Source organism: Martes martes, assembly GCF_963455335.1.
Source record: "Martes martes genome assembly, chromosome: 3".
NCBI classification, from domain to species: domain Eukaryota; kingdom Metazoa; phylum Chordata; class Mammalia; order Carnivora; family Mustelidae; genus Martes; species Martes martes.
In genome coordinates, this window is record NC_137890.1 from 131,183,345 (window position 1) to 131,199,924 (window position 16,580).

The window sequence follows — 16,580 nt, forward strand, 5'->3', positions numbered from 1 at the left end:
GTAGTACTTTCTCATCATGTCTCAGAATCTGGCCCTTTTTCTTCCTTGTCTCTTCTTCCATTTACTCTTGCCACGCGGGACTTCATTTTGGTCCCAAATCATACCAGGCTGCTTCCTACTCTGAACTTCTGTACCAGTTCTTTCTACTGCCTGGAACACCCCTCTTCCAGACTTCTGCTTGAGTTGCTCCTTCAGTGTCATTTTGGATTCTCTCGAATACTCCTTGGTGGCCCTTGGCTGCCCTGTATCTAAAATAGCTTACCTCTCTCGTAATTCTTCTGCTCTTTATCTACACATCTTGAAATCACGTCATTTATGAGTTTAGTTCTGTCTCATCTGTTAGAATATCTGCTCTATGTTTACAGTGTTCTCAGTGCTTAGAACAGTGTTTGGAACATAGTGAACATTTTTTGAGTGAATGAATCTAATGCATTATATGTAATAAGGACATAAAACATCCAGAGGACATCCTGTGAGTTGGGGATGCACACAGGATCCCTTATTTTTAAAAAGCAGAGACACACAAAGATGTCATCAATAGAAAAATAAAAGATGACTATCTAACCAAAACTTGGACGACAGTGGGTAAATGTCAAGGTCACAAAGGGAACATGCATGTCAGTTTCATTTAATGTAAAAAGACCTCTTTTAGCTCAGGGAAAGAGACGTATTATTTGGCATCATGTTTCTAAGCTCTGGGCGACTCAATGGCTGTTTATTCATAATCTGGTTATAGACAGGATTGGTCTGTGACCTTGGGCAAGTCATTCCCCCCTCTTGTTCCTCTTAACCAATTTTGTGTTGAAAGCATAATGCTAGGGAAGAGTAAAATAGTTTGGGGGAAAATAAAACAAACCAACAGGGGTAACTTAATGTACTGTATCTCCACTGGAGGTCTCTGGGAGGATAGTAACAGAATGACTGTGTACACATTTTAAAATGTATTCATTTATTTTAATTGAGAGAAATTTGACATATGAGGTTGTATTTTTAGGTTTACAATATGATTTGATATGTGTATATATTATGAAATGATCATGACAATAAGTTTAGTGAATGTCCCCAATTATATGAAGTTACAAAATTTTTGTGTGTATGATGAGAATTTTTAAGATCTACCCTCTTAACTGCTTTAAAATAGATAAATCAGCTTTGTTAACTATAGTTATCGTACTGTACATTACATCCTGGGACTTAGTGATCTTTGTAATTGGAAGTTTTTACTTTTGACCACCTTCACCCATGTTTTCCCACCACCTAGTCCATGCATCTGGCAACCACCAGTCTGTTGTCTCCATGAATTTGATTTTTCTTAGATTTCACATGTGAGTGAGATAATGTAGTATTTCTCTTTCTCTCTGATTTGACTTAGTGTAATGCTTTCAAGGTCCATCCATGTTGTGGCAAACAGCAAGAGTTTCTTCTTGTTTATGACTGAATGATATTAATAGTGTGTGTGTGTACCATGTTTCCTTTATCCATTCATTCTGTGCACTTAATGTGAGAGGTCTTCCATTCACCAATGTTTTCTATTTTCCTTTTTCTGTTACAGGTGAAAATTCATGTGCTTTTTCCTCCTGCAGTCATCTATGCCTGCTTTCCTCACAGCGGCCACACCTTTATTCCTGTGCTTGTCCTTCGGGTTGGAGTCTTTCTCATGATTCTGTGACTTGCTTGAAAGGTACAGTATGCCTGAAAGGGGAGCCCAACATAGTATACCAAAGTGGTGTCAGCTCTAAGCCACTTGCTAATGGAATGTGGGCTGTGTTCCCTTCAATGCAGTGAGTATCTGGAGTATGTGCTCTCTGGGGTGATTGACGTGAGCACCTTAGCTGTAATACAGTTTCTGTATGTGAAGCTCATGATGTGCGCATGTGCTTCAGCAGTCTTTAACCTCATATTTTGTCTTACCTGGTCACAGTTAGGCAAGCTGTGAAAATAGGAATTTCCAGATTCTGTGCTTAAGAAAATTTTTTTAAAAAATTTTATTTATTTGACAGAGAGAGATCACAAGTAGGCAGAGAGGTGGGCAGAGAGGAGGAAGCAGGCTCCCTGCTGAGTAGAGAGACCACTGTGGGGCTCGATCCTGGGACCCTGAGATCATGACCTGAGCCAAAGGCAGAGGCTTAACCCACTGAGCCACCCAGGTGCCCCGAGAAGTAAAAATTCTTTAAAAAAAAAGGAGGGGGGAGTAAAAATTCTTTTTTTTTCTTAAAGATTTTATTTATTTATTTGACAGACTACAAGTAGACAGAGAGGCAGGCAGAGAGAGAGGAAGGGAAGCAGGCTCCCTGCCGAGCAGAGAGCCTGATGCGGGGCTCGATCCCAGGACACTGGGATCATGACCTGAGCCGAAGGCAGAAGCTTTAACCCACTGAGCCACCCAGGCACCCCAGGAAGTAAAAATTCTTGACACTTGTGTATGGCTTTATTTTTCAAGTTCCTTATCTTGTTTTTATTGTTAAAATAGTCAGTGAGGAGTGTTTCAGTGTGGGTCTTCTGACACCAATTTCAGTAATTAGTATCTGGTATTTTAAAAATGAAAATTTTCTTTGTGTGATAGACTGTAAGCAACTGTTGGAGCAATTTAATCTTTGTTTCACTCTAGATATTTTTAGAAATGTATGTGGAGAGGGCGCCTGGGTGGCTCAGTGGGTTAAAGCCTCTGCCTTTGGTTCAGGTCATGATCTCAGCGTCCTGAGATGGAGCCCCGCATCAGGCTCTCTGCTCAGCAGGGAGCCTGCTTCCTCCTCTCTCTGCCTGCCTTTCTGCCTACTTGTGATCTCTGTCTGTCAAATAAATAAATAAAATCTTAAAAAAAAATGTATGTGGAGAATTACACTAAAGTACTTTAGGGAGTAAGAACAAAAGGGAAAGGTAGAGTCAATCCACCAAAGAGATTTCTGCTGGAGTATGTACTAGATTAATAAAGACTTTTTAAAAACCATTCACTTTTTGCTTAAGAATCTAGAGGGTTATTCTAAGTTCCAGTTCTTTTTCATTTCTCAGAGGAGTGAATGTGTTTTGGTACGGACAGAAATGGTTGCAGAGAAGTTAAATATTTAATGATAAAAAATTCTTAAACTGAGAGAAAGTAGAATCCTAGTCTAGAGGGAAGTTAGTTTTCAAGTGGAAAATTCATGCTGAGTCCAGGAAATTAATGGTGTTTACAGATTTTGCAGATGTAGGCTTACTGAAAATCGAATTCCATCAGGATATAATATTTTGCAATGATACTTTCATGATGAAAGATTTTAATTATTGGTAATGCTTACAAAGGGATTGGCATTTGCTGTTTTTCTCCAGAGACTTATTATGCACCTAATCCTTGTTGACATTGTTCAATTTAGTGTGTCCTCTGAGTCTTTCAGCAGAAGATTAAACTGGTCTATAGACATTTTGGATACAAAGCATTCTTTCACCCCACAAAGATTGTTGAACTGTGCATTAGGGATTGGTGTAATCAATATTACTATCTGATGGTGATTGATATCTAAATAGTAGCTTTTGTTGTTTCTTAAATAATTCCACTAGTTGTTTTCCATGGGCTGACTTTACTGAGGTGGAGTTTTTTTTTGGTATTTCTCAAGTGATTTCTGAGCACCAGTTGGGTAACTTAATGCCAATATATGTTAACTAAAAAGGAGTTCCACATTTTTTTTTCAATAATAAGCTTAGAAGACTTGTAAACATTTATAGATAAAAACATTTTTCTTGATTTACAGGTTAAATAACTTTTAAAATATTGTTTACTAAGTATCTAGAATATCTTTGGAAGTGCTTATGGGATAAGGTTAAGTGAAAAAGCAGATACTGTTCAGTATTGGCCATAGGAAAAAAAAAATGCATTGAAAAGGTTTGGAAGGAGCGCATAGGTGGCTCAGTCGGTTTGGCGTCCGACTCTTGATTTCAACTCTGGTTGGGATCTCAGGGTTGTGAGATTGGGCCCTACATGGGTTCCACACTCAGCATGGACTCTGCTTGAGATTCTTTCTCTCACCCTTTCCCTCTGCTCCACCCCCGCCCCCCAGCATGTTTCTCTCTTTCTCTCTAAATAAAATAAATAAAATCTTTAAAAAAAATAAAAAGGTCTGGAAGACAACAGACATGAACATCAATAGTGGTTACAGTTCTGTAAGGGAATTACGATGTATTTCTATTTTTTCCTGATTCTATGTTATAAAATTAAAAACTGAGAAGTTTCTCTGCATGAAATAGCTTTTTATTCTTTAGAAAATATGTTCTCTGCAATGGCAAAAACAAAAAAATAAACAAAAAGCAAACCAAAACATCTCCCCAGCATCCTCTACAATAAACAACCTGAAATCCAAAAGAGGTTTCTGGCTTAGACTGAAGGACACAGGGAAGTTATTTCAGTGATTATGTGCAACGAAAGAAGAAAACACTGCCTGCACACACTGTTGGAAAGTTTGTAGGCACTGATCAGTTAGTGCAAGGTCTGAGTTAAGGAGGACCTGGTTAGGGAGAAATAAATGTCGCTTTTCAATTACATCATCAATTTCCAATTACATCATCAATTTCCTGTTTCTGACTGCTGTCTCTGCTTCTCTGCTCTGCTAATATTAATCATAATGAGATCATGACATAAAGAATAAAAATGAAGAAATGATTTTTTATTTCAAAAGACAGACAGGTGCACCTGGGTGTCTTAGTCGGTTGAGTGTCTGCCTTTGGCTCAGGTCATGATCCTGGAATTCCAGGATTGAGCCCTGCACCAGGCTCTTCTGCTAAGCAGGGAGCCCACTTCTCCCTCCCTGCTTCTCCCTCTGTCTCTCCACCTTCTCGTGCTTGCTCTCTCTCAAATAAATAAATAAAAATCTTAAAAAACAAACAAACACAAAAGACTGAGACATGCTGTCCTAGGATGGCTTAAATGTCACTTCCTCCTGAAGTCCTTCCCGTCCAAGCCCAGGTGCTTCTATGCATATTCCTTCATGGCCATTATCATTGGGAATCATAAGGGTCCATGTACTTTTCCTTGTTTTGTAGACTCTAAGTTCCTTGAGGATTAAGTCTCTATCTGATAGATGCTCATTGCCTGTGGCACAGGGCAGCACTGAGTAAATGCTGAGTGAATGACAAGCCCTCCAGTAACCTTTTTTGCTCCTTCTTCAGTCCTGTACTTTTAACCCATTTGCTCCTTTATAGCTGTGTAATGTCATAAAATCACTCCCCCTCTTTCTTTCCCACTGAGCACTTTTCACACCCCCGACCCCATGCCACTTGTCTCAATGGTCAGTCCCGTCTAGCTCTTCCCTCGCGTCATCCTTCACCTTGGCTCTCACACTTTCTGACAGTGCAGCTTTGAATGACACTCCCCGCTCTGGTGGATTGCCCATAAATATTCCCAAGTGGTCAGCCCTCTCAAATCCAGCAGCAGCCATCAGATCACGGGCCCAAGACACAGCCCTGTGAAGGAACAGTGGCCAGAGGAGTAGATCTGGGTAGGGCTAGAGAGGAGCTGCTTAGAGGAATCAAGAAGGCCCGTGTTTGATGGATGAGAAATGGAGTTTTTAGGCCCTAAACAGTGCTTTGGTTGAGAATTCCTCCAGTTAAACAAAAGGAAAATTATACGTTTAAAAGAGCAGTATTAAGTTCTGAGTAAGTAAAATTTAAAATTTCCCCTGTGATATTGGGGAATATTTCTTGCTTTTACTGAACAAATGAGCACTTATAGTATATAATGAATAAATAATTAGGTATCTCAATATAATTTCAAGGTACGCCGGAACTCCTACTATAGCTTTCTCAGTATATTACTGCAGTTAAGTGAAGTGAGTGATAATTTGATACCCAATAACTAGTCCCCGGCCTGCACTTTTTGCAGAGTAGTGATTAAGAACATAATAAGTTCTGGAGTCTGAGGATCTGACTGTGTGACTTTGGCTAAATTGCTTAATTTCTTTGTGCCTCATTTGAAAGTTGGGGGTTGGGGACGGGTTATGACCTAACAAACAGGGTTATGAGGATTTAGGGAGATAAATTACATGAAATAATATTTGGGGCATAGTATGTGGCACATATTCTCAATAAACAGGGGCGATTATTACGGCTTTTGCATTGGTTCAGAAGAGAGGGAACGTGGAGCAGTTGAGAGAGGACAGGCTTATGCGTTAAACGCCCATTAGCCCCTGCAAGTTGCCTTGGCCTCGGTTGAAAACAACTTTGCAGGTTTATTGGGAAAGACTAGAGCTGTATATAGTAGCTGTAAAATATACAGCATTAATAGTTGCAATATTACTTTAAATGTTTACTATGTTAATAAATGCTAAGTGGTTTTTAGTAATAGAAATGCCAGGACGAGGAAAAGCTGAGGAGGTGTTAAAATAAGTAAAGAGCCAAAATAATCCCTTTGAAGATCTAAAGCCTTCCAGATTATTAAAATAACAAAAACATCATTTTTAGCAGGTGAAAATTATGCAATGATTAATCATTTTAATTTTACTTAATATGTGATATGCTCATGTAGATGTCTTCATACCACAAAACTCAAGTTGCAGTTTCCCTTTTCTGAAATAATCATAAATAAAAACCCACTCTTGAATTTCATCGATTTAGATTTTTTTGCTAGAAGGACTACAGTTGGGATAAAGATTATCTTTGAAGAAAGCCCTCTTACTTCCTGTTAAGGAGATAAAGTGAACTGATAGTTTGAATAAGATATTATGAGGATGTTTAAGTTGCAATGTACAGATACATCTGAGGACTTTTGAAGATAACTATTTACATATTCATTTATGCTTCCATCTATTTATTCATTTATGTGTTCATTCATTTGGTTAGCAGATACTTATTTGGCAACTTTACATGCCAAGTTTAGGGACATAACAGTGAGTAAATCAGACATAGTCACAGCTCTTTGGGAGTTAGAATCAAGAGCAGAAGACAGCTGTTGATCAAAGAACATTTGGAGAGAATATATTGGATTTATTTAGTAATTGAAGTCTCTAATAAACACTAAGCTACACTTGGTAATATTAAAACTAATAACTTGCCATTCAACAATAATAGTCCATATGTTTTCTTTCACTTTTTTTCAAAATCCTTTTCTTGAGTTATTGGGTATTAGGTTTGTCTGTGTGTTCCCTGTGATGCTTAATAAAAGCAGATGCTTTATCCATGTAAGCAAGGGATTCGCGAAGATTAAGGTAAATACCGATCTGCCTTGGGGAAGTCCAGGAGCACTATATGTAGAATTGGAGGTCTGGTGCCCGGGCAACCTGCTGAAACACCCAACCCAAGGCCTGGGTTGTCCGATGAAATATGTACCATGTATGATATTTACTGCTAAAAAGCTGCAAGGGCATTTTATCCTAGGAGATGATAACAGTCCACTGCCTTCCATTACTCTACATGTCTGGGGATAGTGGATATAATTCTGATCAGTATTCTGCTATTTTTCACAGATGATCAGCCTTTCTTAATAACCGTGAGACACAGTATAATTTTTGGAATCTCCCTTAATCCTGAAGTGAAGAGCAACGATGCTATGGTCCCCATAGCAGGGGTGATGAACGGTTACGATGTTGAGTTTGATGACTCAGAGCAGTTCATCTATTGGGTTGAGAATCCAGTAAGTTTTGAATAACATTGAAAGTATATAACTGGTTCTTGGAAGAGTCTGCCTGCACCGATGCCTTCTTACAAGCAAACATTTGTTGGGTGGATAAAAGGGAAATGGTTCAGAAATAAATTAATTTACCACTCAGTTTTTTAAAGAAAATTTATTTGATTTAAATTCAGTTAATTAACATATAGTACCACTAAGTTTATTTTGATTCAGTGAATGATGTACATAGGAGGCTGGCCTGGAGCAGTTAGATAATAAGCATATTTAAGCTATTGGATATTATTTATTCATCCAGCAAGTATTAAGTGCCTACTCTTTGCTCTGCGCTGAACTAATGACTTCCTGCTGTAGAATACACACCAAGAAGAAGGAGTAACAAGGCTTGCTCTTGGGAAGCTTAACCTAGTAGAAGATATCAGACGATCATAAAAATGATCATAACTCAAGACAAAAAGCAATAGTTCCCTGAGGAAATTCCAGCAAAACATTTGATGCTGGGGTCTTCATCAGCATCTTTGCCTCCAGGATAAGAAGAACACTCCTTCATTTCCCTTCCTATGGGAACTCACCCTTTAGAGGAGAAGATCTTTAGATCAAGACCATCAAGATCTTTAGAGGGAAGATCTTTTTGTTTGATGCTTCTCACCTCTATGTAAATAAAATGGGCTTTTATGGCTATTTTGGCCTCCTGATTTTCACCTATGACTTGGGTTATTTTTATGACTCTGGCCTGTGGTAGTTAAATGAATCTCTGTAGCTAGTCTCAGAGGCAGCCTAAATGATGAGACTTGAATAGTCCTTGGACACACTAAAAAATCACTATTTTCAAAGTATTGCTGATGTTAGCGTTATACACAATGAGCCCACCCAATGGCGCTGAACCTTTGCCTTGTCTCCAAATGTGAGGAGTGTTCAAGAAACATGGCAGCCAGCAGTAGCCACGGTGAAGAAAGTGCCTCCATATAGAAACTGTGGCCTTGAAACAGCTCACTTCTTTTTATCTTTCTTTCCAGGGTGAAATTCACAGAGTGAAGACAGATGGCACCAACAGGACAGTATTGGTTTCTCTATCTAGGTTGGGGTCTTCCATGAGCCTGGCCTTAGATTGGATATCAAAAAACTTGTATTACACCAATCCTGGAACTCCATCAATTGAGGTAGTGATTCCATAATACTGTTTACAGGAACGCTGGTTTTTGATGCATCTAAAATCTGTTCACAGGAAATATTCTCCTAGATTTTGAACTTATTTTTCAGCAGGAGGCAAAAGGGAGGAGTTATCAGTATGAACTATCAGTTTTAGAAGTGAAGGAATAAAACCACCTTAGAAATAAATTATTTGGAACTTTCTACTGCCTTATTTTTTTTTCCTCCTAAGCATCAATATTAGCTTGTTCGTATAAAAGGATTTTGGATGATCTATAAAAATATATAAAAAGATAAATGAAAAAATTACATAAGGAATTCAGCATTAAGTATGGAAGAATATAGTAGGCTGGAAATTTTCCCTGTCTTTCCTCATCAAGTCTGTAACGCTATTTCAGTACAAACCAAATTTATAGGTTACCTCTATTCTAAGATGGAAATCTTTCTATGGCTCCATACAGTTTTTCTAACAGTGAAACAGAAAGTAGAAACTTGATTCTAATTCCTTTGATACTTTCCTCGATGTGATAAGTATTCTTCTTACTTTAATTCCCAGAAGAAATTTTAGATGGGGTACTGGTATGCAATCACATGAAGTAAATCAGAGGTAACTCAACTAGTATTGGTTTGCTCCATTCTGGGACAAGGTTAAAATATGCAAGGGATTATTAAAGATTTTTATTTATTTATTTGTCAGAGAGAGACAGAGCACAAGCAGGGGGAGCTGCAGAGGGAGAGAGGGAAGCAGGCTCCCCGCTGAGCAGGGAGCCCAACACAGGGCTCCATCCCAGGACCCTGGGATCATGACCTGAGCTGAAGGCAGACACTTAACCGATGGAGCCACCCAGGCTTCCCTGCAAGGCATTATTAGTTCATAATAATTTTGAAAGTGAAAATTTCTAAAGCAAGGGGAGGGTCTTGTGAGCGGGGCAGTTAGCGAGGACATGCGGAGTGACAGTTCACAGCTCAGGGTGAGGCACCAGCTGCTTAGCTGGTTCTCTATGGAGTGTTCAAAAAGACAGATGCTGCATGAAGTTGAGGAAAGCTTCGAGCAGTCAAGTGGCTAAGTCAGCACAGATTGGATAAGGGAAGTGCTTATTTGACGGTCAGAACTGTGCTTGTGGTTTACAAAGGTCTTCTACAAACAGGATCTCGGTAAATTCTCACAACATTGCCAAGGGCAGGTAAGGGTAGTGCACATTCACAATCAGAGGGACATTTGCAATATGTACAAATGCTAACCTCAAGCTCTTAACATGAGGGGGATCATGGAGATTCATCTGGTTCAAGCCCTTTGTTGTTTAGATAAAAGCCTGAATATTACATAATTTGAGAAACTGGCTTCAACAGTTAGCTTTCCTGCCCTGATTCCCAGGCGGTGTTTTGACTTTGCCTTGTTACAAAGGACAATTCCAGCAGTCCAGCCTGCTGTAACCCTCTTTGATAGTGACAAAATGCATTTTTCATAACCTCAACTACAAATACCACTCTCCCATCAAAAGATGGGCACGATTGACTGACTAAAACCCTTAATTCCAAACTCACCCTCCTATGGGAGGGAGAATGGCAGGAGAACCAGTTACCTGTGAGCTGTGTCCTAAAAGATGACCCATACTTATCTCTGCCAAATGAAGAAGTAAGGAAAAGGCATCCCATGCAGAGAAAAGCACTTGATAAAGACTTTAAGATACAAAAATGCATTTTGTGACTGGGGACAGCACTGTATTTCCTCCACTTGCAGGCTATTTGACCTAGGACAGGTTACCTTTACTTCTCTGAGCCTCTGTTTCCATACTGTAAAATGGGGTTCTGGCTCAGTAACTAAAAGTACTTCTTGACTCTAAGGTAACCTGTGAATACAGAGTCCGGTTTCCCTCAAACCACCAGTATCTTCAGAATAGCCACAGAGGAGCTATGAGAACAATGATCCAGAGGTAAATTGCACTTTCAGTGCTTTTTACTGGTTTTCTCCTTTGGTGTTGTCAATAGCGACTCTCTCAGGGGAATGTTGGATGGAGTAAGGATGCAGAAATAGTGTTCGCTTACTGTTTACATGAACACGATAACTTCCGGGATAAGAATAACTCATATTTAGTTCAAATTTGAAAATAAGAGAAATACTGAATAAATTGTTTTCCACTAGGGGTAGCTGTGTGCCCATTCACTAAACGCAATTTTGTCGCTGGAGAATGAGGCATACAGAATGGTTGTGTGAGAGAGAACTTGATACATGCCAAAAAACAAGGAAAAAAAGCTTTCCTTTGAATTTAAAGAGATCCTTAAGCCCAGGAAAAGTAGAGAAATTTTGACAGAAAGAGGCAAATGAAAAATAAAGATACCATGAAGGAGAGAGAAAAATTTAGAAGAGTGAGGGATTAAAGAGAGGTGTGTGTAGGGGGGAGAGAGGGGGAGAGAGAGAGAGAGAGTGAGGAGGAGGAGGGAGGAAAAAATACATACAGAGACAGAACGAGGGCAGAGATAGAAACGTAAACACTGGTACACAAATAATCTATTTGCATTAAAAAGCAGCTTTATAGAAAAACCTTCATGCCAGTCAGCAATCAGCATACATCTTCTAATTTCTTACTAGCTGCTTCTCCTCTCAGACGGTCTTAAGTGCATATTAGAATAGCCTCGTTCCTATAAGAAAGTGCTTCTAGTATAATAACCCATATTTTTCTGTGATGTTTCAGGATTCTGCTAACATTAGTTTTCACAATTACAGTGATAGTAATTAAAAATAGATAACACTGAGAAAGCCACTTAAGGTCTCTTTCATCATTTATAATATGGGCATTCATAATATGGTATGTATCTCACAGAATTATTGTGAGGATTCAATCCAACAATGCTTAGTATAATGCCTGCTACATAATAAGTGCCCAGTAAATGGACCAATAAAAAAAAATAGGAAACACACACTGGGTGCCGTGTTAAAGGCTTTACATGTATTATCTCATAGTTCTGTGCAGAATATCCCATTATTGTCTACATTTTACTAATAAACTTAAGTTCAAAGAAGTGAATTTACTTGCCTCAGTCAGATCTAGATGGTCAGGGATTTGAACTCTTGCATTTTAACTTGACTGTTAACCTGTCACAGGATTCACTTGGAGTAAATTTGGACTGGTTGGTCAACTGTGTTTTTGATGATGGGCCACTGTGTGCCATGGTCAAGTCATTGGGATTCCGGAGAGCTCTGGGGCTCCCATGTTCCTTCCAGAGTTTTCTCCTGTGTCCTTTTCTGAAGACATTTTTGTAGTTGGCGATGAGTCTGCATGTTTACCCATTTAAATCCTTCTTTTATCCATATAAATTTCCTCTCCTGAAACTTGAGGTGAATTGAAGTAGGAATTTAAGGGATGATTTTGCTTTTCTTACTTTCTATTGAGCTGATTTCCTCAGCCCTGAAATGCAATTAGGGATTATCTGAATCTCACACAAACCCTCCCATTCATCTCTAATTGGGCTTTGGAATTTGTTTTCTGTGTAAGTTCTCCTTCATCTCTGTTTTCTTTGTTTCCCCTTATGAAACTCAGTTCTAATAAGTGATTTTGTGCTATAGGTTTTGAAACTGCAGGGAGATATCAGATACAGAAAAACACTGATTACCAATGATGGGACAGCTCTTGGAGTTGGTAGTCCAGTTGGCATAACTGTTGATCCTGCTAATGGGTGAGTGTTCATAAATGACATGTATCTTCTATGCAGCACCATTCTTGTTAATATTATGGCCTGATAAAATGGAAGATTTCAAAGTTAGGACCTTTTCTGATTTCATATGCCAACATTTTGAAAAATACAGAGCTCAGTGAGAAAGAGAAATAGCTCTGAGTTAATGTGAAGGATATAATTTGTGTTTTGTTCTATGTTCTTTAAATTAGCAACATTGGATAACTGGATAACATTTGAAGTAGAACTTGAAGAATTCAAGGCTTCCCATAGGTAGAGAGTGGGTTGGAACTGGGGAGTGGTTCTTGAGGTCAAGTGAGCAGTGAAGGCGTAGAAACATTTCAAGGTTTAGCATGATCATGTGGAGGGCTGGAACCAGACTTTGAGTTAGGGGTGGTTGTCAGGATGGGAGCTAAAGGTATTTGGGGACAAATCCTGGAAGGACTTTAATGTCATTATGCTAAGAAGGTATACTTTATTCTTTTGAGAAATAAAAAACCAGCTGGGAATTGGGAGGAAAGGAATTATGATAGAATCAAATACGTATTTCAGGAAGATGGGTCAGATCAGAGTGGAAGAAACCAGGGGCAGGGAGACCAGTTAGGAGAAAATGTTCAGCTAGGGAAGAGTGTTCGCGGTTAAGGTTAGGTAGCTTAAATTTTTAGTCAACTCAGAAGTCACAAGAGTTTTGTGACTTTGTCCAGCAAACTTTTGGTAGCCTGGAATTTGAGAGGAGAAAGAAAATTATGACAGGAATTCAGGGCCAATGACTAACAAGTTAAGCACAATGGGAGATAAGAGAATAAATAAGGATGTTGGTAAAATGCTTATGTATTAAGTCCGGGCAGAGAGGAACCAAAGGTTTGGAAGCTCAGGCAAGTTTTAAGGTTGAAGAACAGGCTCAATAGAAGAAATAAAATAGGAGCAGTGAAGAGATGGGGGAGAGTTTGGTTAAAGCAGAGAATGTCAGAGTTTGAGAACTTAGAAGTAGGGAAGTTTAGATTTGAAGACAAGGTTCATGGACGGGCATATGGAGGGTGCAGGAGGTTTGCAAATAAAGATTGGAATGAAGGGGTTTGGAGACTTGTGGGAAAAGACCATAAGAGCATTGTCTCCTGAGGCTGTGGCAGCAGATGAGATAGAAGGAATGGAAACTTGGATTCATATCCAGAAGGTATGTCCACAGAGGACTTGGAAAGCAACCCTTTATATACATTAATGAAATTTTATGTATTATGGATTTGGCAGTTCTGTGTGGAGATTAGGTTTATGTATAATATTGCATTTTTCATCACAAAAATCAGAAAAGAAAGCAGCTGGTCTTGTGCCAGATGATGATTTGGAGAAGAGTTAAATAATAGGTCTGAGAAGTGCTCAGAGAGGTACCAGTGTCCTTCCCAGTGCACTGAATGTGTGTGATTCTTTGAAAGGCATTGACTGTTGATGTAGGCTCTTTCTTAGTCATAAACTTTGAACCTGTCTGATCAGGGTTAAGGATCCTCCATCAGTGTAGGTTGCTAGCATCCTATTTTAAATACCATTTTCTTTCTTTCTTTCTTTTTTTTTTTTTTAAGATTTTATTTGACAGACAGAGATCACAGGTAGGCAGAGAGGCAGGCAGAGAGAGAGGGGGAAGCAGGCTCCCTGCTGAGCAGAGAGCCTGAATGTGGGGCTCGATCCCAGGACCCTGACATCATGACCGGAGCCAAAGGCAGAGGCTTAACCCACTGAGCCACCCAGGCACCCCTAGATATCATTTTCAATAGGCTCTATCCCAATAATAACAAGGAAATATACAGACATTGACCAAACACCGGCTAAGTACTCCTCCACCTTATATGTCACAAGGTACTAACAGTTCAGACTTCTCCACTGAACTGTGCACATTTCGAGGACAATCAATAACACTTTTTTTTCATTTAAATATTTAATGTAACTGTTTTATGCCTGTCTGTTTTGTGAAATGCTGGTGTTTTTCCATGGTTGTAGGAAACTGTACTGGTCGGACCAAGGAACAGACAGTGGTATTCCGGCCAAGATTGCAAGTGCTAACATGGATGGCAAATTTCCAAAAGTTCTCTTCACGGGGAACCTTGAACACCTGGAGTTCATCACCCTTGATATTGAGGAGCAGAAACTCTACTGGGCGGTCACGAGCACGGGAGTGGTACGCGTACCCTGTTGATCTTCATTGCTGAGCTTGTGTTGCTGATACTGATGTTCTTGTCTGCCTGGGGTTCCTGAATAATTTCCCTTGGCCACTTGGACCAGTGTTTTATTGCCCTTTCTTCCTAATAACTTTTTTCCCTAGAGCAAATATTGCCTTAGTTGAAGTCATTTTTCACTAGTTTGTGCATAATTCCTTATAGAATAATTTTCATTGCCATTTCCCTGATTCTTTGCTTTTCTTCAAGATAAAATATTTCCATTTTTCATTTCTTATTTGTCCTTGAAGAGCCATTTCTTTTATGTTTTAGTGATTTCAGTGCTTTTCTTTGAAAGTTATCCAGGCTCTCCAGTTGTAGAGACTAAGGAGAAAAAAAGTAAATACCAACCTTTTGAGCATGGCATCCCCTTCTAGCTACGTGCTATTCTCTAAGGTCTTAACGTGGTTGATGCATATGGGAAAAGTCCCTTTGGTGGTAATTTTAAACTTCAAGGTTGAGCTCATTATTTTCTGCAGTAAGATGAAGAAACTATATAACTACATCCATTCACAGAAATAATGTTTGATCATCACTGTTGTGCTTATGCAGTTGAGCTGGGCCAAGGCACATAGAAGGTGCTCAGTAATAACTATTGATCAATTAAAATATTGCTGTGGATGTTGTATTGAACGTGTGCCAGTCTCTTTCCTGTTTTTTTTTTTTACTTTTTTCTAATTTAAAATCACCTTTATTAATTTGTTTTTATGAAATTTCATCATTAGTATGGATCTGTTTTTTCTGAAGAGCGGGCTGTGATCCAGTCTTTGCATTGGTCAATTCCTTTCAGTGGTTGGTAGTAAATGAATCCCTGTAAATCATTATTATAATTATCATTATCATATTATTATTATTTTCAGTTAACCAGCATTTAGTACATCATAAGTTTTTGTTGTATTGTTCAACAGTTCATTAGTTGCATATAACACCCAGTGCTCATCCCAGTATGTGCCCTCCTTAATACCCATTACCCGGTTACCCCATCCACCCACATCCCTTCCTTCTGTAAGCCTCAGTTTGTTTCCCAGAGTCCAGAGTCTCTCATGGTTTGTTTCCATCTCTGATTTTTTCCCATTCAGTTTTTCCTCCCTTCCCCTGTGGTCTTCTGTTCTATTTCTTATGTTCCACATATGAGTGAAACCCTATGATAGTTGTCCTTCTCTGCTTGACTTAATTTCACTTAGCATAATCCCTTCCAGTTCCATCCATGACGATGCAAATGGTGGGTATTCATCCTTTCTGATGGCTGGGTAATACTCCAGTGTATATATGAACCACATCTTCTTTATCCATTTGTCTGTTGAAGGGCATCTCAGCATCTTGTGGACATTACTGCTATGAACATTGGGGTGCATGTGCCCCTTCTTTTTACTACATCTGTATCTTTTCTTCCCTGCTTTTTAAAAAGTAGTGATTTCAGATCTGTTTTTGACATTGTTGGTCTCCATAATATTGCACAGTAGGTCTGATGTTCAGTTTGTTGTTAGTTTAGCAGTGCCAGTTTCAATCCTAATATGGACTTACAGTGGTGATAAACTAAGAACACTAAAAAGAAGTAGTGATGTGTGAAAGCACTTCATGGACTTTGATGTCTGTATGCAGTAATGAGGGAGCTCTTGCCACAAGATGTGATCTCTGTGGACAACTTAGTATGTCCCAGACAGTGCCCACCACCTTTCTCCCTTCCTATTTTTACATCTGCTCTGCCCTCCTGAATGTGTGGGCTTTTTGGAGGTGTGACTCTCCATCTTTTCTCCCAGGTTAGAACCCTCATGTTTCCCTGACTCTAATAACCATGTCCTTATTTAATCATCAAAAAGTCCTGGCCATTTGTCCTCTGCCCCTTTTCTCAGGTGCGGCCTTTCTCTGCCACCTCCACCATGCTGAGCCTTGATCGGATGATCACTGTCATTAATCAACCTTCCTTTCATGATGGAGACATGTTGTCTTCATAAATCCACAACAAA

General features: G+C 39.2%; 1 protein-coding gene across 1 annotated transcript in view; it reads left to right on the forward strand.

Moving 5' to 3' along the window:
- Positions 1 to 16,580, forward strand: part of LRP2 (LDL receptor related protein 2) — a gene marked incomplete at its 5' end in the record, with an annotated part of 198,609 nt that overhangs the window by 108,484 nt on the left and 73,545 nt on the right. The window contains 5 exons of the mRNA XM_080799264.1: positions 1,553 to 1,681; positions 7,428 to 7,594; positions 8,605 to 8,748; positions 12,303 to 12,412; positions 14,399 to 14,576. Coding sequence (XP_080655390.1) covers positions 1,553 to 1,681; positions 7,428 to 7,594; positions 8,605 to 8,748; positions 12,303 to 12,412; positions 14,399 to 14,576 — 728 coding nt within the window. The remainder of the gene's footprint in view (positions 1 to 1,552; positions 1,682 to 7,427; positions 7,595 to 8,604; positions 8,749 to 12,302; positions 12,413 to 14,398; positions 14,577 to 16,580) is intronic.